Genomic DNA, 22,923 nt, shown 5'->3' with positions numbered 1-22,923 from the left:
AAAAAGGTCACAATAATTTCTTTTGGAAATTCTAACCAGGTTTCCAAACAATACTAATGGCATGCATTGCCCTTGACAACTGTCATATTAAGGCACCAAAACTTTACTTTTTCCAAAATGGGAGTTTTGTTGTCTCCTCCCCCAAATTTATTGCCTTTATTTATTTATTATATATACTGTATTCTGCCTGTATGTATGCTGAGCCATCTCTCTAGCCCTCAAATTTATTGATTTGTGTGTGTGTGTGTGTGTGTGTGTGTGTGTGTGTAGGGGTGGATTCCCTGTGCATCTGGATCCCCCTAGAGCTGAATTTTAAGTCATTGTGAGTCACCTAACATGGGTACTGGAATTCAAACTCAAGTCCTCCTGAACGGACCAGTAGTACATAGGGCATCAGATTTCCAGGGACTGCAGCGATAGGTTTCTGTGAGGCACCCAAAGTGGGTACTGGAAACTGAAGTGCTCTTAGCCAAAAGTCTTGTCTTGAGTCGCTTGCTATCTCGTTGTTTTTTGTTTTGTTTAAAAACAAAACACACAAACAAACAAACAATAAACAAGCTAGGTGGTGGTAGCACACGCCTTTAATCCTAGCACACGCCTTTAATCCCAGCACCTGGGAGGCAGAAGCAGATGGATCTCTGAGTTTGAGCCTGGTCTACAGAGAGAGTTCCAGGATAGGCTCCAAAGCTACAAAGAAACCCTGTCTCAAATAAATAAATAAAAAGAAACAAAACAAAACAAAAATAAAACCCCAACCAAGTACTATGGGCACAGGCTGGTTCAGGCCCCAGTCACACATGGGATCTGGCTTGCCCCCCACTGCTAGGAAGGCCAAGGGAAAAGCTTGGATGCCAATCACATGGACTAGGGCTTGAGTTTCACTATAAATTTCTTGATCTACGCAAAAGAGAATATACTATCTTTTTAGAGAGGACTGTATGCAGTCAGAAGCTATCTTTTCTCCTGTTCTGGCTGCAGCTGCTATAGGAAAAGGCTGAACAGATAGATACCCAGAAAACTACTTCAGGATGAGATATTCCTGGTGGCTTTGTTGTGTTTTATTTCTGTTTTGTTGTTATTGTTGTTTGAGACAGAATGCCATGTATTACAGGATGGACTCAAACTTGCTTTGTAGTTAAGGATGAACTCGAACTTCTGATTCCCCTGCCTCCATTCTCAAGTGCTGGAATTGTAAGCACACACTTTCACTCTCGGGTCATAGAGTGTTGGGGATTGAATCCAGGGCTTCTGGCACGCGAGGGAAACATTCTCCCTCCTGAATTATATACCTGGTCCAGTCTGGTTTTATACCACTTACTATGTTCCACGAAGCCCACCTACAACTTAAGATGGAATTAAGAATGGATTGAGAACTTAAAAACTTATATGAACTAATCAAATATTTCAAATTGGATTATTCATCTTTATATTAAACAGAAAGTTTCTATGACAATGACTAGGCAGGCAAGGGGCACCCTGAAAAGCTGAGCGCATGTGTAGTCCAGAGCTGAGACCTAACCCATTGTTATGCACCAAGACCTAGCCTGGAAGACCAACAGATGAAGAGCAACTAGAAGCCTGACTCTGCCTTGGGAGAATGTATGGATAAGGTGACAATGCCCAGATGGAGACAGATGTTCCACAAGTGGCACCTTAGCCTGAACACAGACAGCTACATGCTGTTAAACCCTAGCAGTACTCAAGGACAAAACAACAAAATGACAACGAACATGACAAACTTTAGAGGGTCTCTGTACAAGACCCTGCCAGGAGTTCAGGGGGGCTGATTTCCCAATCTCCAGCTTTGTTTGGGAAAGGCATCTACCATCACCACTATTGCTGAGGGGTGTCAAAAGAAAAGACAACTCATTTCCCAAAAGTTCTACTGAAGAAGGGGAGAGGAGGAGAGGAGGAGGAAAAGGAGGAAGAAGCAGAGGAAGAGTAGGAGGAGGAGAAAGAGGAAGAAGAGGAAGAGGAAGAAGAGGAGGGGGAGGAAGAGGAAGAAGGAGGAGGAAGAAGAGGAGGGGGAGGAAGAGGAGGAGGAGGAAGAGGAGGAGGAAGAGGAAAAGGAAGAGAAGGAAGAGGAGGAGGAGGAAGAAGAAGAGGAAGAGAAGGAGGAGGAAAAAGAAGACGAAGAAGAAGAAGAAGAAGAAGAAGAAGAAGAAGAAGAAGAAGAAGAAGAAGGGCTATGAGTGTGTTTCTGTCAGTCATTTCTCCTTAATAAACCCCAGGGCCTTGGTAACTGCCCCATCACAGCCACAGAGAGCATGTGGTTTCACACAGCGGCTCCGTCTTCTTACTATTTGAGGTACTGGTCTTGACTTAGGGGCTGTGTGAACAGAGCACCTGATGCTTGGAAGGTATTCTAACTTCATTTCTGTTGCTGTGACAATCCCCTGACATAAAGCAGGGAAGGGAAGGTTTATTTGGCTTATAATTTCAGGCTGCAGTTCATCACGGAAAGGAAGCCAGGGTGGGAACACAGCAGTATAGTCAGGGACAGAGAGTCCATGCACGTCCTTGCTTGTTCAGTTACTATTGAGCTAGTTTTCTCTATTCTGTTTGTTTTTTTTTTTTCAAGACAGGGTTTCTCTGTAGCTTTGGGTTCTGTCATAGAACTAGCTCTTGTAGACCAGGCTGACTTCAAACTCACAGAGATCCACCTGCCTCTGCTTCCTGAGTGCTGGGATTAAAGACGTGCGCCACCTTGGCCCAGCCTAGTTTTCTCTATTTTTACACAGCCCAGGGCTCAGCCTAGAAGACAGTGCTTCCCACATTCAGGATGGGTTTTCCTACCTCAATCAACAATTAAGACAACCTCCACAGATATACCACAGGCAAACCTGATCGAGATAATTCCTCATTAACTCTTCCTAGTTGAGTGTCACAACAGCCTAGAAAGTATTAGAGTCCTAAGACCCTAGCTCAAGGAGTTGGCCTCAAGGTCCCTGCTCTAAAATTTTCCTGTCCTTTAACCATGGCAAGGCTGGCTCTCCCTCTGAAAGTGCGCAGCGACATCCAGGAACAAAACTTGAAAACTGCTGGGCGGTGGTGGCGCACGCCTTTAATCCCAGCGCTCGGGAGGCAGAGGCAGGCGGATCTCTGTGAGTTCGAGACCAGCCTGGTCTACAAGAGCTAGTTCCAGGACAGGCTCCAAAATCATAGAGAAACCCTGTCTCGAAAAACCAAAAAAAAAAAAAAAAAAAAAAAAAAAAAAAAAAACTTGAAAACTATGCTTCACTACCACCTGACCTCTTTATTTTCTTAAGGTTTTCTTTTTTAAGTTATTTTTATTTTATGTGTATGGGTATCTTGCCTGCACATATGTCTGTGTACCCACATGCATGCGGGGCCTCCTGAGGTCAGAAGAGGGCACTGGTCCCCAGAACTGGAGGTAGAGAGCAGCAGGTGCCCTCAGGAGCCATCTCTCCAGCCCTCAGGAGGGATTTTTCAAAAGGGCACAGCAGTCCCACAGGAGGAGCTTCTATTACAGCTTCGGCTTGGTTGTATTTCCCAGGTAAGCAAGCTCTTATTTTCACCTGAAGCCAGCTTTAGCAAGTCACCCCAGCTTTTAATTTCCCTAAAAGGGAGGGTTCTCTTGAGCGCAATGGAATCCAAAACCCCAAACTCACAGTCACATGCTGTATAATGACCTCTGGTCAAGAGTGGACCACATATAGGATAGCAATCCCATGGGGTTCTATCACTTAGTAACAGGACTGCCACTTAAGGTTTGGGTGAAACGTACTCTATTGTTTGCATAGTGTGGAAAGTTGCACGAACATGTCACTGTTTTTGAAAAACACCTAAATGCATTCCTTTATGTTTATTTCTGTTTTACCATCATACAGGCATCCTTCAAAAGTTTGGAAAAGCCTAATTTGATCAAATTCAAATAACCCCATAGGCTTTATATTTGGCTTTTTGTTTTTTGTTCCTTTCGTTGGTAATGTTTTCTCCCTGTTACACAAGCAGGCAGAGCTCTACACTTTGCCCTGGAAGGAGTTAAGTAAGCTTAAAGTGGATTAAAACCAGCAAGGCTTTATTTAATCTGCAGAGCTGAAATGTCTCACCCCCCGGCTCCAAAAAAACAGGAAAGAAGCCCAAGACTTAGGTCTCCAATTAACCCACAGGCTAACCAAGCAGTCCTGTGTACGCTGTGCGGTTCAAAGTCACAGGGACACTCTTGGGTGCTGCAGCCTGCTGTGCCCTGCCCAGTGCCCTTTCCTTAGACATTTCTATTAACCCAGGTCAGGGCAGTGCTGAAATTTCAGAAGCTGCGAGCACGTGAGAAACCTCAACAGATACAGATCTACAGTATTTACCTTTAAAAGCCCAGCTCTCAGAAAGTTTGTGCTAGCGGATAATTTAGAGCTTGGTACTAATCAGTTCCTGAAGAGACAGAGAACAAAGGGCAGCAGAGTTCATGGGTCAGAGTGCATTTGTACACTGACGGACTGAAGATCTCTCAGCTACACAGCTAACATAGCAGTGGCATGTCTTTGAATGTGTATACCATACTGCATTAGATGGGGCAGGGACAGAATAAACAACCTTGTACCAGGTTAGAACGAATACACTACTTTCAGAGCCTAAATCTCTTTAGCTTGTTCTGTGTACCTCACCAATCCCAGCGGGACTCAGACTGATCAAGGTGCAGACAAAACTCAGGAGTTACAAGTAATCTCCTCATGCAGCGACCAGGTGGATTTGTGTCTTTCTCGAAGATCAGTATGTGTGCCCTGTCAGCTCAACCCTGCTAGTGGGATGCCCAGAGTTGCTGAGTGTAATCACAGAACACTCTCTTCATAGTAACCGCTATGAGTCACTGAAGATTCAAAAATAATGACTTCATTAATGTGGTGAAAGTGGTCGACAGCCATAAAGAGAGCTGTTCTATATCTTATAAATTCTACAAAATATTGACTTCAGACACATGCCATTCTCTCAGAAAACTGTGTTTACTCCCCACTACCCTGCTCCTGGGCCACCTTGGGAATAATATTAAACATGGTTTAAGGGAAGGGGTTCCTTGAGAGAGACACTAAAACTGTGAGCTGAGTGGGCACAGTGGCACAAACCTGTGAACTCAGCATTTGGAAGGCTGAGGCAGGAGGACAGAGGAAAGAAGGAAGGAAGGAAGAGGAAACTGGTGAGGTTTTCCCTGTGTGCCAACAGCTCTTCCTGTCCACCTGGTTCTCTCATCTTTTGTGTTTTACTAAATTCTTGCACACTAACTCTTCATCCTTTGAAGCCATGTGTTATAAAAGACATAGAAAGTTATGATCATTCTCATTATTCTATTTATATTCCTTCCACATTATGATCAATCTTCTCTCTATCACAAGAGTAGGCACAAATATTGTGTCCATGGCATGCCTAAACCCTAGAGCTGTGCTCCAGTAGACAGACTTGCTCCTGAATACTGCTTTCAAATGTGTGTCCTCATCTTCCAAATCCTCAAGACCCACAAGAGTGTAAGGAAGCTAAAGATGCAAGACATGTAGGTCAAAGATCTTACAACTTAGAAGGTGCAGCGGGTGAGGCTGGAGTATAGTGAAGACAGCAGCTTCTCTTGGAGTCAGAGCAAGGACAGATGGACACGTGGACACGTGGACACGTGGGGCCCATGAGAGCGGAGTGCAGCTGAAACCTAGCTCACTGCTTCAGACCCAGGCAAGGGCTATAATTCACACAGGCCCTATCAACTGCCTTGAGGGTGTCTTGGGGCTCGAAAAGACCCTGTAACAATCTGGTAGACTAGAGTTAGGAGAAGGAACCTATATCTATTGTCAATCAGTTTCCTACTGTGTCTGTAAAAACACAAGTCGCTTGGCACATATGTTTGTGTCTGTGTTAGGGAGGCTGAGGCACGAAAATCATGGGTCTACAGACAAACTAGACTACAGAGAGGCCTGAGAGCTGCCTGAGCTACACAGCAAGATTATCTCAACAATAATGAAACAGCAACAAAATTAAAACAAGAGAAAAATGGTTGGTGAGATGGCTCAGTGGACAAATGCTCTTGTCATGCAAGATTAAAGATCTAAGTTCAAGCCCTAGAACTCATATAAAGGTAACGGAGAGAACCAATCCCATAGAGCTGCCCACTGACCTCACTCAGCATGAACATCCCTCGCCTGCCCTCCAATTTCTCCCTCTGTGCCCCACCCCCACAGAGGCACACACATAAGTTTTTAAAAACTAGACAAATAATAAGAACGAAACCCACACTTCACATGAAATAGGGTGGTTAGGACTCAGCTTCTTCTAGGCACAAGACTTGGTGTCAAAACTACAGCGAGAGAACACCCTCATATAAACGGCCAGTTCCTCTCTAGTCAACTAAGAGTTACCTTGGTGATCAACATAAGGCTTGAAGGCCTGAAGGATTTTTGGCACAGCCACACCCATGTCAAGTTCTGTCAGCGTTAGCTCATTCATAAAGTAGGGGAGCTAGAGAAAAAAAACAAACAGTAAATGAGACAATTAGTAAGCTGGTAACCACGCTAAGGTCAACCAGAGTTCCACATACTGTCTGAAGATAAGGGGTGGGGTCACATCTTCATGTACAGACCACAGAGGCAGAAACAAGTGAGCAGACAAACGTTATACTCTTGTAAAGCAGGAGGGGACAGAAGAGTGTGGAACTGGTGAGGAATGGCCATCTTGGTTAAAGAGGTGAGGAGGCACCAATAAGGAGCCACATTTGACCTAAGACCTTCCAGGTAGAAGACACACATTACATAGGAGGAAATGGAGAGGAAGAAATTGTTACATTTCTGGAAGGCAAATTTACCACAAGATTAAAAATAAATGGGAAAACCAAAACTAAAGCCTAAACCCCAACTCTACATACCTTGACACTGGTCTGCCTATTTCCATCATCCTCCAATGCACCCATGGCTCCACCTGCTCTGCAAGTGCAGGACCGTGCAGACTGCCCGTGAGTCTGTGTCCACGGTCTCTCTAGCTTCAGGTTATATATGGTCATCAGGGCACACCAGTGGCCAGGGGAGGGGCAACGCAGGAAATGTTAGCATCTGTCCTCACCCTCCAGTGAAGTCTGACCTCCTTCTTAAAGACAGGCAGCTCTCCTGCCAGAGGACTGGTAAACTGTTCTCCACCTTTGCCCCTACAGGGAGGGCCACAGCCCCCACCTCTGTTGGCCCAGGCAATCTGCAGTCTCCCTTTGGGTATCTGTGTCTCCTCTGGCTGATCATCTGTTTCCTGGGCCTGACTAATCCCCCCAACTCTATCAGCAGGAATTCATCAAGAGGCAATGACGTAAGAGCACTGCTGTCCTCAGAAATCCCTAAGCCACCCCAAGATCACACTATGAACTTATCTATACTTCCCCTGGCTGGGTTCGTTCTTCCTTTCCTTCTTTCTTTTTTTCTTTCTTTCTTTTCTCTCTCCCCGCCCCCCCCCCCCCCCTTCTTTCTTTCTTGACAAGGTTTCTCTGTAGCTTTGGTGCCTGTCCTGGAACTAGCTTTTGTAGACCAGGCTGGCCTCGAACTCACAGAGATACGCCTGCCTCTGCCTCCCAAGTGCTGGGATTAAAGGTGTGCTGGTGGACTTGTATTTTCTTAATCTTCAATTATTTTAGTGTAAGGGCTCTCTCTCTCTCTAGATCTCAGTGTAACCCTGGTTGGCCTGAACTCATAGAGATCTGCCTGTCTCTGCCATCCAGTGCTAGATCCAAAGGCATGTGCTACCTTAGCCAGCTTAGCCGAAGATTTAAATTGATAGCTAGTTATCAATCTCTACCTATTCAATGAGTAACCCGTACTTAATCTGTACTACCACCTTTAAATATGAGATTCCCACCACACTGGAATCTACATTGTAATGTTTTCTGCCAGCATTAAACTTTTTAATATTCTTTTTTCTTTCTCTGTTTTTTATGGGCTTTGTTTTGTTGTTTTTGAGGCAGGGTCTCATCATGTAGGCCAGGCTGGCTTTGAATTTGCCTCGTGCTTCAGCCTTCTGGGAGCTGAGGCTGTCAGTCATGTACCACCACGCTTGGCTATGACACGGCTTTATAGTTCACAAGTCCTTCCTTGTTTTCTCCCAGCACAAGCCTATTTATTTATTTATTTATTATGTGTACAACATTCTGCCTCGATGTATGCCCGCACGCCAGAGGAGGGCACCAGATCTCAGTACAGATGGTTGTGAGCCACCATGTGGTTGCTGGGAATTGAACTCAGGACTTCTGGAAGAGCAGCCAGTGCTCTTAACCTCTGAGCCATCTCTCCAGCCCAAGCCTTTTTTTTTTTTTTTTAAAGAATTTTCAAGACAGGGCTACTCTGTGTAGCTCTGGCTGTCCTGGAACTCATTCTCTAGACCAAGCTAGCCTTGAAACGGGAGATCCACCTGCTTCTCCCCCAAGTGCTGGGATTAAAAGTATGAACTACCACCATCAGGCTTCCTAGCACAAGTTTAATTATGAGTATATTTTTCTAGTTGCATGTTAGATGATATTTATAAAAAATTAAGATTTTTTTTGATGAAACACAAATCAAGATTTCCCACATAGAGGTTGCAGCTGGCCAGATGTGGATTTGCTGCTTCCATGGTGATCTCTACAGCAGGCTCTCTGCAGAAAATGTGTCTTTCAGAACTCAACTCAGCTGCAGAACTTCACTCTGGGTTTTTGGGTTTTTTGTTTTGTTTTTTGTTTTAAATGGGTAAGGGTCACAGACAGGAGGTCATTTTTTGGTGATGAATACAGTACCTAATCAACGTTTGAAACAGGGTTTCATGTAGTCCAGCTGGCCTCAAACTCACACTATAGGTGAGGATGACCTTGAGTTTCTGAGTTTCCTGCCTCCACCTCTCAAACACCTGGGCGCCACCATGACAGAACAGAGAGTTTCTTGAGTGGTAGGCAAACACTGTATCACCTGAGCTATAAACATGTCCGGCCCTCGGTCACACTTTTCTGAATTGGTCTTAGACAACCCTCCCCTGGCCCAAAACCATCAATGTGAATGTGGTTCTCTTCTCTCCCGCCCCCCCCCCCCCCGCCCCCAGGGTTTCTCTGGGTAACAGCCCTAGCTATCCTGGAACTAGCTCTCGTAGACTAGGTTGGCCTTGAACTCACAGAGATCCACCTGCCTCTGCCTCTGCTAGGATTAAAGGCATGCACCATCACCACTCAACCAGCCTCTTTTTCTTTACTGGAAGCTGGGGAAGGGCAAAGACTTGTCTGTAGAAAACAACCAAGCAACCAGAGGAAGAATCAAAACCAAACTGAAGCTGCTTTGTGTCCACATCTTTCTTTAAATCTAAGTTTACCTTATTCTGAAGTTTTCTTGACCGGGAGGTCTTGAACTCCCTGAGAACACATCACGTCAGTGTATGCTCTTCTACGATGATCCATAGGTTTCTGCTTCTCAAAGGAATTTATGGCCCAAAATGCTGCAGAGCTGCTGATGTAGGCTCCTGATCATGGGACTCTTGGTAAAGACTCAGGGACCAAAGTGCTCTCCCTGGGCCTTCAGCAGGTCAAAGACTTGCTTTTTGGGACCACCCCACATCTCTGATTGGCAAACATGTCCTTTAATGGCAGTCATGAGGAATCCTTCAGTAAAGCTTAAACTCACTTTCAAGAAGACCTGGCCCAACACTAGGAATGTTCCTTCAGCAAAGAGAGAGTCCAGTACAAAGAGACATCTGGCCGGAAGCAACAGTCAGTGGCGAACTCATTTAGAGTGAGCACTCACTGTCCTAACTGAGAGAAGGAGGGCAGCTGAGAAAGGGTCCTACAGAGTTCAGAATTTCCATGTGGCTTGGCCCACTGCAAAACTGGGCGGACAGTTTAAGTTGTCTCTAACTCAGATCCGCTACAGGAGTTCCTATTTTCCTAAACAAGCTCGGGAGGACCACCTAGGGAGGATAATGACATAGCAACCCTAGAAAAAGCAATCAGGACAGCTGACTCAGTCCCCAGATACTTAGTCACAGATCAAGGTCAGTTTGTGATCCAGGTCAAATGTGCTGTGCGTGTGCGGTATGCTTAAACCAAGGTGTGTTTGCATGTAGGACCTAAGGGGGCAGAACAACCAGAAATGAAGTGGGGAATCAGAGGCCTCTCATATGAAAAGCAATACCTTAATTTTGCTAAGTTTCATCTGGATTTTCTTCGACACTAGATCAGACCAGTATTTCTCGCCTAAGAAGTCCCAAAATATTCTTCCAAGCAAGGCATTCACCCAGGCTTCTTGTTCTTCCTCCTCAGAGGGTGGGGCTTCTGGCAACTGGCAAAAGAAAAGACCAAAATTAGCTGTCAGACAACTGGAGACCCAGACAGGTGCTTATTTTCATAAAGCCTCTGAAGGCCCCGCCTGTAGAAACGGAACACGTGACCTGTGCATCTTCCTTATAAATTACAAGTCCCACACCATGCTGGTGAGCGAGTAAAGGAGAAACAAAATTGGCTGTTGCAGCTGCAACCTTCTTTGTCTACTTTCTGCTTTTCCAGCCTCCTATGATTGAGCTAACACTCCACAGCTTAGACAACTTGTCCTGCCTGTGCTTCCCCTCCCCGCTAACCTGATGTAACGAGCTATCAATCAAAGCCCGACTATCCTTCTCCCAGCTAGGCTGGGGTCTGCAACTAATTGTCAAGCACATCCTTGACCGGGAGGAAATGAGTTTCCATTGACCAGGACGCAAGCTCAGCCAGATCTGGGCAAGGTCAGGACATTCTTACGGTGCTTAAAAATGCTGACATTCACATGGCTGTACCTCTGAGATAGAAACTTAGAAGAAAGAGTCTGGTGACCCTGAAATCTCTCAGGATGTGACAAAGAGAGTAAAGACCACAGGGATGGATGAGAGCACGGCACTCAGGACAGATGTTCACCCCAGCCCAGCAAACACCCTCATGTCCACCCCCTACCCACACACAATCTGTCAGAAACATCTGCTGTGACCAGTGGGTAAGCAGTTCTGTCTCCAACTTCCCGGGCTAGTCGCTAGACTATGGAATCCAGCCTAGGGTGGGTCAGTGGTGGGGGTGGAAGAGAAAGGCAAGCAGCAGCAGCTATGAGGGGACCCTGAGGTTTGCTGGCGAGCATGTGCTGGTGGGCTCAGCACTTACAAGGGGCAGCACTGGTGCTGTTAACCATGGTCACACACAGGCCAATAGCAGGGACCTTAGACCACCACACTCGTGCATCACAATACCCAGAAAGACAGGAACCCTGCTTCCATTTGAGGAATGGTCCCTAGTCGACGAGTGCAGCCTGACTCTGTCACGAGGAGAGAGGGGTCAATGTCCCGCCAATGAGACAGACATTTGCAGAGGTATCTGAATTAGACCACAGCCTTACGCAGAAAAGCAAACACCTGAAAGGAAAGACCAAAAGATCTCCAAGTACAGCGTCCTGAGCACTGCTCGCATTCTCCCTTTGTGGTTTATATAGACACATCGGGCTCCACACGCTATGCTCTTCTCTTTCATGCTTTGTGCCTATGTGCATGTGCCACCATGACCTGTTCTGTGCAATGACTGTCCCACCTGGCTATGTGCCTAGGCCAGTGGCATGGCACACAGGTCATTAGGTGCCAAGGATCTGACCTTGCAGGTCTGACTGGTTGGGAGAACCCCACGGTCTTTGTCAGGGGACAATTCTGAAGTCGGGACTTCGGGTCTGACCCACATGCCACATCTCAGCTGTGCCAGTTCTCTTTGGGAATACGGGAGTGGAGAGCTCACTTCCATTTCCCAGTAACACATCAGCATCTAGGACATGTTCTAAACGCCTCAAATCTGGGTGTTCAAGGGCTTTCTTATGGATGTCAGTGACTCGTTAAAAACAAGTGGGCTGGAGGGGCAGCTCAGCTAAGAGAATTTGCTGCTCTCCAGAGGATGCACTCTAGGCCTTCACACCCACTGGAGGCTCACAACAACCTTCACCATCTGACACCCTCTTCTGACCTCCACGGGCACCCCACACACATGGCATTCACACATACACATGCTAATAAAAATGTTTAAAAACACCCTTGTTCAAAATTGATATGTGTTAGCTGTAAGGTAGTGGCGCACGCCTTTAAATCCCAGCACTCAGGAGGCAGAGGCAGATGGATAGAGGAGGCAGAGCAAGTTCTAGGACAGCCTGTTACACAGAGAAAGCCTGTTTTGAAAAAATGAAAGATACACTGACCCTTACATTTTAGAGATGACTCTACCTCACTCTAGAGAATTCTATGTGTACTTCCCTAGCGTGACATGACCTTAGATATTAACCAAGACATTTTCCACCACCAAGATCTGGATGGAAGGATAGAAGCTGGCTTAGGCAACTTCTATTTTTTTGTTTTTTGAGACAGGGTTTCTCTGGGTTGCCATGGAACTCGCTCTATAGATCAGGCTGGCCTCAAACTCACAGAGATCTGCCTGCCTCTGCCTCCTAAGTGCTGGGATTAAAGACATGTATCACCACCGTCTAGTGGCACCAGCAACTTCTTAACTATACCACAAGTGTGCGTGCATGTGTGTGTGCTCACTACACACACACACACACACACACACACACACACACCTTGAGCTACCATCTTCAGGCCAAGAATAACAGGTGCAACACATCTGAGGTTTACCCTATCAGATTATCTGTGCAAGCTCTTGAAGAAACATCACATGCCTGTGGAAAATGGCCCCCAGGCTACTCAGGCAGAGTAGAACTACTACCCACGTCAGACCCACATCATTTTTAGTTTTGTGGGCTACATAGAAGAGGAGGTTACCTTGTTCATTCTCAGGAGGGAGCATGTGCCCTCTTTCAGCCTTTCTTTATAATGCTCCTCTTCACAGGAAACAAATTCCACCAAAAAAGCAGCAAAAAACAAAGACTATTTCACAATGACATCCAAGCCAGTGGCATATGATGTGGCAAAACGTCTGAAGGGAAACGACAAGCAAGTCGTTTTTCCAGGCCTCCACAGGAGCTGCAGAGTACTGACAACACATCAAAATGGCTTCACCAATCTGGACTCCACAGCCTGAGAACGCATTCCCAATGACTGTCATAAAATCTGAAAGCTGAATGAATAAATGTGCATAACTTCCTAATACTGCTGTGGCTGCAGGGAGAAACGTGAGGAGAATGCCCATTGTGCTGCCTGCCTCCTCCCTCCACACGGTTAGGAAGGGTACTCTCCCAAGCACAGCTTCCAAAGATAATGTCTGGGGATGCCGACATTGCGATGATGAAGCAAGGACACCGAGACTGTCTGTGTAGCTCGTATGGAGTCCTGTATTTAAAACGAACTTCTATGCTCAGTGTGCCACAGATGGACTCCATTTTAAGGGAGGCTAGGGGTACCTTTCTGCTCAGAGAGAAAGCACGCAGGGCTGCTGTCTCAAGGTGGCACATGTGCCATGTGGCAGCCTGGCCCAGACACAGCAGGACACTTTCTTCACGCTTGTGTACTTGTTTCTCCTGATTTTAAAACAATGCATATTCATTATAGACCACACACATGATCTCTCTTCCCAGACACCCCAAAACCCCGCCACTGCCCTCATACACCTTAAAGGCCCAGGATGACTTCAAACTGGCAATCCTCCCTTCAGCCTCCTGAGTACTAAGATTACAGACACACATTACTGAGCCCACTTTTAGTCTTTTTCCAGGGTATCAGTAATGTAAAAAAGGTAAGTAGCAAGCATGCCCCTGTAATCTCAGCACTTGGAGGCAGAGGCAGGCACATCTCTGAGAGTCAAAGACCAGCCTGATCTATACTGTAAGTCCCAGGCCAGTCTGGGCTACACAGTGAAACCATGCAGTCTGGCTCCCCTCTACCTACCTCCCAAAAATGTTTGATAAGACAAAGTCTCATGTAGCCCAGGCTGGCCTGGAACTCATCCTGTAGCTAAGGCTGGACTTTGACTTCCGATTCTCTTGCCTCCATCTTCCGAGTGCTAGAATTACTGGGCTGTGACACCAGGCCTGACCGATGGATCAATACCACACTTTCATTTAAGGACACTCCCTCCCTGGAGACAGGGTTTCTTTGTGTAACAGTCTTGGCTGTCCTGAAACACGATTTTCATTATTTTTAAAATTTTGTGTGTTTAGGTATGGATACTCAGGTGCCCAAATAGGCCAGAGCCCTGGAAGGCCAAAGGCATTGGATCCCTCTGGAGCTGAAGTTACAAGCAGTTGTCAGGGACTGAATTTGGGTCCTCTGCAGGAGCAGTGTGCACTCTGAACTGCTGAGCCATCTCCCCAGACCCCATATGCTTTTCTTTAAAATTTCTATCCAGATCCTTGGCCTATTTTAAAAATTAATTTTGTGTATATGAGTGTTTTGCCTACATGCATGTCTGTGTACCATGTTCATGTCTGGTACCTGTAGAAGCCAGAGGAGGCTTAAGATCCTCTGGAATTGGAGTTACAGACAGCTCTGAGCTGCCATGTGGATGCTGTGACTTGAATCTGGGTCCTCTGGAAGAGTAGCCATTGCTCATAACTCTAGAGCCATCTCTCCAGCCACCTGATTCATTTGGTTTGTGTGTTCATGTTCATGTGTATACAAACACGTTTGTGAAAGCCAGAGGTGTTCTCTGGATGCTGTCCCTTAGGCTTCCCACCTTATTTTTTGAGACAAGATCTCTCCTTGGGCCCTGAGACACACTGGGTAGGCCAGAGTGGCTAGTCAGTGAGCTGAGAATCCACCTGTCTCTGTCTCCTCAGGGCTGGGATTACAAGCACATGCCACCATATCTGGCTTTTTTATGTGGGTTCTGGGATTCAAATTCATGTCATCATGATAGCAAGCAAGCACTTACCATCCAAGCTTTCATTCTAATCCTCTTTACACATGTATGTGTGTGTATGTGTGTATACAAACATGCATGTGTGTATGTAGAGCCCTGAGGTCAACAATGGGAATCTTGGCCTCTTCTCTACCTTATTAGTTTATAAAGATTTATTTCTTAATGGGTTGTATGTGTGTGCGTGCGTGTATATGCGGGGAACACTGAGCACGAATGAGCTACCAACTGAGGCCAAAGGGCCTTTAGCCAGCTAGAGCATGGCAAATATGGCTCTGGCAGGCCTTGCCCTTCTTCCCCATTCCCTCTGCCTTGCTAACAGCCATTAGATTCCTAAAGCTAGCTGCCAAGGTCCATTCCCTTATTTGACCACTTTCTCCTCCTGAGGCTGACCACCAAGGTCCAACTATCAAAGCATTGAAGTCCAGCAATCAAAAGCCCCCTTTGGCTCACCTAATCAGCATGTCTAATTAAAATTAAACACCTTATCCTAACACAGGTTTTCCCCTTGTACCTTTATAAACTGTCATTTGCCTATGGGCCACATCTGTCCCGTCGACCCAGAGGCAGTCCTTTGTCCTCCTCCTCACTGCTGGACAAATACCCCTTCCCCGTCTCCCTCAGCCTCTATCTCCTGTCTTTGTCTCCTATTCCCTGCCTTCTGCCCTTCTCCTTTGTGCTGAGAACTTGGTCTTGCGGGTCCTGGGCCGATTCCTACAGCCTAATTTACTTTTCTTTGGTTGTTTGCTTAAGAACCTTCATTTTTCTCTTTTTGCTTCGTTAAGTTCTTTGAAGCAGGCTTGAACCCATGTTCTTCTCTCAGTCCCCGTGTGCACCCGCATGCCCTGCTAAGGAGGTGTCATCTAACTCAAAAATTTACTTCTGCAGAGTTTATTATTTACCTTCAGGTCGTGACCATCGTGAGGCAAATCTGCAGGAGTGTGAGGCAGGAGGTCAACTTGACTCCTCTGCCTGAGGACATTTAATTGTTCCCACATCATTTACTAACTCCTGTAACTCCCTGGCATCAAATCTGGGGCATGTGTGCAGCCAACCTGCAGGGTGTCACCCCCACCCCACCTCCTGAGACACCCATAAACCAGAAGTAGTAATACCCCACCTGGAGACATTTGAAAAGAATTTTTTTTGAATTTTGACTTATGTCACCTAAAACCAGACATTAAACATATAGAAACCAGTGATGTTTTATAACTCAAATGCACTTTAATAGCTTTCCAGTTGTTTCTATACCAAATTTTCTGATCTTATTTTTATTTTGGATAAGAGTTAACTGGCAGTAATGTTTTTTTTTTTTTTTTTGGTTTTTCGAAACAGGGTTTCTCTGTGGCTTTGGAGCTTGTCCTGGAACTAGCTCTATAGACCAGGCCGGTCTCGAACTCACAGAGATCCGCCTGCCTCTGCCTTCCGAGTGCTGGGATTAAAGGCGTGCACCACCATCGCAAAATATTTCTTTACACTGTGTGAAGACGTGTCACTGTGATTGGTTTAATAAAGAGCTGAATGGCTATTAATTAGGGAGGCAGAGATTAGGCAGGACTTCTGGGAACAGAGCGTGTAAGACTTTAAGACAATCCTGAAGCCATTTTTGACAATTCTGAATCCTCTCAGCCTCTATGCCATAGTGCTTCCCCTCTTCCCCTGGGAACCAAGGACCTAACAGCTACACTCGCACGTACTCAGTTCCTGAACAATTACCCATATACGTATGCTTTGGTTCGGTCCCCTGGGAAACGGGGTCAAAATGACCTCTTACCTCATCTGATTTGGCAACAGCTCTCCAGTCAATTATTGGTAATATCCCTTTCGAATAAGCCAATCAGAATAGTCAAAGAACAACCCCCCTTGCTTCTGTGGCCCCTTTAAAAGTAGACTGTACCCGCTATTCGAGGTCTCTCGGCTTCCCGAATGCTGAGGGACCCTGTCATGACAGAATTAATAAAATCCTCATGCTTTTGCATCAGTTGTGGTGTGTGAGATGGTCTCTGAGGGCGACTCCTTTTCGGTGTTTGGACGCTAGAGTCCAACAAGAGGACTCAGAGAGGAAGAAAGGTAGAGATGCCAGTGAATCTCCAGTCAGAGATGGAGGAAGCAGCATGAGCAGTAAGGAGAGATGAGGTAAAGAACCACATGCCAGAATGTAGATTTTTAAATATGGGTAAATTTAAATTATAAGAACTAGTTAGGAACAAGTCTAAGCTAAGGCCAAGCACTCATAATCAATAATAAGTCTCCATGTCATTATCTGTGAGCTGGCGGTCCTGATGATAAACTTCTACAGTGATCACTAATTAAAGATTTTTGGGTATTGTTACCTCAGGTTCAGCTCCTGAGCTGATCAGTGAGCCAAGTCATTAAGCATCAGGCAACACAATTTAAAGGGAGATGAATGTATGGCTGTGCTCATGATACTCTGGAGCCCTACCCTCAGGGACAGAAATGTTTTGACCTTGGTCTATAAGAGGGAGCGGGACAGGGAGATAGCAGGAAGTGGAGGTAAATAGAACAAAGTGTTATTTATAGAGTTCCCTTCTATGAAAGAGGGGACATGTGAACCTGGGTGAACATCTGGGTGGTAGCCAAATCTGAAAACATAATGGAGCAACTTGAGGAAATGTCAAAGGTTCTTTGTGTCTCTGACCCTGTTAAGGTCCTCCTTTCAGACTTATGATGGTGGAGGTAATATGGACTTTAGGAAATGTCCTATCTTCGGCAGGAAGAACAACATTGAAAATACCTAAAAGATCCACCTTTGGTGAGGTCAGAGAAATGGGCACTGCCATACCTTCCTGGTAGGAATTTAACACCAGTGTAACCAATGGGATGGAATTTGGCAATCTTTAACTGAAGCACATGTGCATTCACCTCTGACCCGGTAATACTGCCTTCAAGGTTTCACCACCGAGGTCACTCCCGACAACATGAAAACACACTCACATGCTACTCATCCTGGCACTGCCAGAAACTGCAAAACATTGGGGAAAATCTTAAACTATGGAACACCCACCCATTGCAGTCTCTGGATCTGTTTAAAAAGAGGAGAGTGAATTCTATGAATGGATACAGAACAATTTCAGAAAGTATTTGTGAATGGACCAGCAATGCTCAAAGAATATCCACAGTACACTAAACTTTGGGTAAAACAGAAGAGGAAATGATACACAGACAGCAAATCAGATGCTCAGGGCACTTGCCTGTCTGGGAGTGAATGGGGGCAGCAGAGAAATGGGGGAAAACAAATGGCTTCAGATTTTTGGAACCATGTTAGTATTTCATAGGATGGGAATCATTTGCTCAAATCACAAAATTAATATGAAATTGGTAAAGCATCAGCTCTGCTGACTCATACAGTAGTATAGGAGCACCGTGTAGGACAGGATCACAGTATAGGACAGGAGCACCGCGTAGTACACAGGAGCACCGCGTAGTACACAGGAGCACCGCGTAGTACACAGGAGCACCGTGTAGGACAGGAGCACAGTATAGGACAGGAGCATTGTGTAGTACACAGGAGCACCGTGTAGGACAGGAACACAGTATAGGACAGGAGCACCGTGTAGGACAGGAGCACAGTATAGGACAGGAGCATTGTGTAGTACACAGGAGCACTGTGGCCAAGCGCCATTCAACAGCCAGCATCTACCTGAGTTCCATGAGAGGGCACTTTCCTTGACAGTGGCTCATCCTCCAGTCTCCCCAGGTGACCTGGCACAAAGCAGCCAGAAGTTCTCACCTGCCTCTCCTGATGAAATTACAAATTTGTAAGGAAAATAAACAGTAACTATTGTTTGAAGCAACCACCTCAGGGGTTGTTTGTTTCACAGTGATGGTCTACTTGACTAACACCTGACACCCACACCAGACCCTGCAAGAGCCATGATATAGCTCCTACATGCTTCAAGAAGGTCAAGCAGATCTGGGAGTAAAGCTCACGACTTTTCTCAGTGCACTCCCCCCACATTCCTCTGCAATTCCAGCTCCTGGTTTCCTGGAGCAGGGCAGTTATGATTAAACTAACAAGGGGGCAGGAGTTCCGCTCTTGAGCTGGAGCTTTGGAAACGGGCTCAGGTCATTAGGATCGTACAGCAACTGTTGTATCCACTGAGACACTCCAGGCATTATGTTGTTTTTTTGTTTTGTTTTGTTTTTTTTTAAGACAGGATCTTGACTGGGCAGTGGTGGCACACGCCTTTAATCTCGGAACTCTGTAAGTTCGAGGCTAGCCGGGTTGACAGAGTTCCCAGACAGCTAGGGCAACACACAGAGAAACCCTGTCTCAAAAAACAAAACAAACAACAACAAAAAAGGATAGGACCTCACTGTATTACCAGGATGGCAATCCTCCTGCCTCAGCCTCTCAAATATTAGGATTACAATAGTGTGGCACCATGCTCATCTGTTGTTTTATTTAATTTTTAATTTTTTTTTGTTTGAGACAGAGTTTCATTGTATAGCCCTTGGCTGTCCTAGAACTAGCTCTGTAGATCAGGCTGGCCTTGAACTCACAGAGATGAGCCACCTGCCTCTGCCTCTGGAATGCTGAGATTAAAGGCGTGTGCCGCCAGTACCTGGCTTTGTTTTGATTTCTAATGTGAGAAAACCATTCAGAAAGATTTTATCAACCTTGTCATAGAGTGCACAGTTCTCTTGTTCTTTTTGGGTTTGATGAGATCAAAATAATTGATGTCCTGGGATAAAGAGAATGTGGGGAGGAGGGAGCAGTCACAGGCAAATAGGGCACTGCTAAAAGAGATGACATCACCTGCTCTAGCCTAGAGGGAAGTCTTCCACCAGAGCTGCTAATTTAGAGCGTGTGTGGAGGCAGTGAGCTTGAGGCCAGCAGAGGCACATGGTCTTTGAGTTGACAAGTTCACATGGGTCAGGTCTACGGTCACCTCCACACAGAACAGAAGTAAACCAAGGAGCAGCCAAAGACCCAGGAGGAAGGCACCACAAGTTCCTCAGTAAAGACAGAAGTCTGGCCATGACAGGGGGTCAAGCGCGACCGACTACCCACGAGTAGAGGCTGGGTGTGCAGGCAGGGCTATGCCTCCAGTGAAGCACAGCAGAGGTGGGAGGCCTCTAGCACTTCAGAGCGATCCATCAACACGACAGTCCCAGCCGTTACAGGACATCAGGCTCACAGGCGAAATTATGCTAAGTACACTCCCAAGCAACCTAACTTCTCTCAGCTCATTTTCGCCATCAACATAAGGAGAGATCTAGTTTGTGGGATTTTCTTGGGACTAGAGTAATCTACTGATGTGCCCAGACCGGTCTGTGTATGACAGGGTGTATTAACCATCGTGTCCTGAGTGACTGTCAAGCCATTGTCCAGCTTGTTATACTCTGAAGTTGTTCTCACGATAAATCTTCAAAAGCAGTAAGAGCAGAGGACCGCCTACGGCATCGGACTCTGTTACTACTGACTGTGGCCTTCCTACCTAGAGCCTGTGCTCTGGTGTAAACACCAGGCATCACTCTGGTCTCCTTTTCTCTCACATCCTACATCTCTCCATCAGCAAACCAGTTAGTTCCTCCCCCAACCACCCGCTGGCACCCTCAGTCCACCCTCCACAGCTTCCCACCTACTCCTTCCCTCCAGCAATCTTTCTCCATGGAGTCACTTAAGCTTAGAACAATGGCACTTCCTGTTCAAACCCTCGCAGCACATCCTATGTCCCTCAGAACAGACCTGAAGAGGCCTACCCATCCTTGACATCTGCTACCCCTCTCTCTCGTCTTCGCTGCTGCCCAGTCACACTGACCTCAATGCTATCTATCCCCTTGAGTATCCCAACTGCATTTCTGCTGTGGACAGTGGGGCCCCTTCTGGAATGTCCCTCTAGCATGTACCACCACGGCTCACTAATCACCTCCTCAAGACCCAGGTAACACAAATAGTCCATTGCCTGTAACCCAGCTTCAATTCTTCCTGCCACTCACTGTTCACTTGGTGCCATCTCCCTGAACCTGAGCTCCGAAAGAATACGTGTCTTTCCATGTCTAGCTCATCACCATGGCTTGGATCCTGAAACAGGGAGGGCTTGGCATGAAACCTTCGCATGTAAAGGTGAGTTTGAGGAGAGCAGAAAGGACCTGGCCTGGTATCTTTACCTTCTTCCCAGCTGTGGGGCTGCTCTCCGCACTCTGCACAGGGCTCCTGTGGGGGCTTCGGTCGTCCTGGGGCACACACCTGCCCATGTACACACTGTAGTCCAGAAGCACCTTCTGCCGCACGCTGCCCACCAGCTCCTTCTGTTTTGGCTGGGACATCATCTCCTCCACGCTGCCTTTGCTGCTGCTTCGGCTATGGGTCAGGTGCCCCGAGGGACTGCTGTGTCTGCTGTGGGTGGGCAAAAGCCCTGGAGTAAGAAGTGATAGCTTTTAATACAGATGAAAAAACGGCCAGGAATAAACTAAACGCTTGTGGGTTAAATGGAAAAGCACCTAAAATGCCAAAGATTTTTTTAAAAATCATTACCCTGAAAAACACTTTCTACTTTAATGACAGATGATTTTTAGAATAGTTTTTATTCTCAAAGTAATTTTGGAATAAGGGCAGCAGCACAGCAGGCCAGGTGGCTACCTTTTTACTTGCTCCCAGTGATCCTTTATGAAAACAGAAAACACAGCACCAATGTGCCCTCCAGTCAGGGTGCGCCATGAATGCTCACAGAGCACAGATTTGGGGGGAGGGGCGTGTGCGGTGGTGCGGGGGTTAGGCAGGAAGCTAAAGAACTGTTCATCCACAGCTCAGGGCATTTCAAAGATGCCATCTTTCATTCAACAGATCACTTATCACGCATGCTTTCTGGACCTATTCCATGCTAACCAGGAGAACAAGGCAGAATCCTTGCCCTGGAAATAGGACATGTGGGAAGGCAGGTCACAACTGCCTGTAACAGGCATGGCCCAGAGCTGCTGACCCGGCACTGACATCCCACCGGGGACACCTGCACTGTCTTCTGAGGAAAGAGTTGCCACTGTCCTTGGCCAGGCAGATGAATGCTCTAGAAAGAGAACAGTGTGTGAAGAGCAAAATTCAGGGAAGTCCCATGAAGAAGAGAAGGACTTTAGAAGAAAGCACAGTACAATCCAAATAAACTTTAGAGTTTAGTTAACAAATAAAAAAAAAAATTGAAAAAGACAGCCCAGAACACCCTTCCCCCATTCAAGGACAGGGAAGAAGAGAACCCAAATATGGCATGGTTATTGTGCCCTGCCATGGGACTCTAGATTTCATGGCTAGCTCTTGGTAACACCAGACTGGAACTGTGCGGGGAACTCATGGCTTCCACTGTCTCCGGGTTTTATTCCTCCTGCAACCACTTCTGAGTAAACTCGACCTGAGTGCTAGAAACTTGGGATCTCCATCCTTGCTTGGGTCTCCTGAGCCAGAACCTGCACTGTGAGTAGCCAGTAAAATCTATGTCTCCAAGTGATAGCATCTCTGAGAGAGAGGACAGGCCTGAGTCAGCCAGCAGGAGTTCTTCAGTCATGTGGTATTTACAGAGGTACCTGGCCATGGAGATTCAGCACCAGTGTCACCGTCACAGCTGATGACAAGCCAGCTGGGCAAAGGCTGTGCATACTTTAACTTCCAGCATTTTAGCCAAAGGCTCAGAATGGGTAACCTTTCTGATAAGTGTGATACTCATGCACAAGGCAGACAGTCTGTAAATCGTCCAGCAGGTGGGCAGTGGCTATGAACTACAGTACAGTCTTCACCCGTTGCTTTAAGTTCCATCTCAACTCACAGTGCTTTATGGTTACTCAGGATAATCAAGGTACTGACAGAATGAGAGTGAAGGCTTGCTTGATTTCAGTGTGAGGCGGTACCAAGGCCTTCCACACTCCTGGCTCTTACCGCTGACTTTGTTGTTCTGTAAGTGCCTGTCATTTAAAATAACCAAATGCAGCTGGGTGTGGTGGCACACGCCTAAAGGTGGCAGAGGCAGGACTCTCATTATGTAGCTCTGGCTGGCCCGGGACTTACTATGTAGACTAGGCTAGCTTCAAACTCACAGAGATCCCCCTGCCGACGCCCTAGTCCTGAGATTAAAGGTGTGTACCACCATGCTCTACTCTTACCACTTTCTTCAGACAGGGTC

At 46.4% G+C, this 22,923-nt stretch overlaps 1 protein-coding gene across 2 annotated transcripts in view; it reads right to left on the bottom strand.

Annotated features, from left to right (window-relative positions):
* The window catches only part of Tex2 (testis expressed 2), a 118,948-nt gene that overhangs the window by 20,239 nt on the left and 75,786 nt on the right, over positions 1-22,923 (bottom strand). For both annotated transcript variants that reach the window (XM_041635785.1, XM_041635786.1), the window contains exons 5-7: positions 20,927-21,174; positions 10,119-10,265; positions 6,357-6,456 (exon numbers count right to left, since the gene is read on the bottom strand). In XM_041635785.1, the coding sequence (XP_041491719.1) occupies positions 6,357-6,456; positions 10,119-10,265; positions 20,927-21,174 (495 nt within the window). The remainder of the gene's footprint in view (positions 1-6,356; positions 6,457-10,118; positions 10,266-20,926; positions 21,175-22,923) is intronic.

The sequence above is a fragment of the Microtus oregoni genome, unplaced genomic scaffold (assembly GCF_018167655.1).
Source record: "Microtus oregoni isolate MIOR12 unplaced genomic scaffold, Mior012 000048F_ref0000485, whole genome shotgun sequence".
NCBI classification, from domain to species: domain Eukaryota; kingdom Metazoa; phylum Chordata; class Mammalia; order Rodentia; family Cricetidae; genus Microtus; species Microtus oregoni.
Note: the sequence above shows the minus strand (reverse complement) of the source record. Positions and strands in the feature narration are given on the sequence as shown.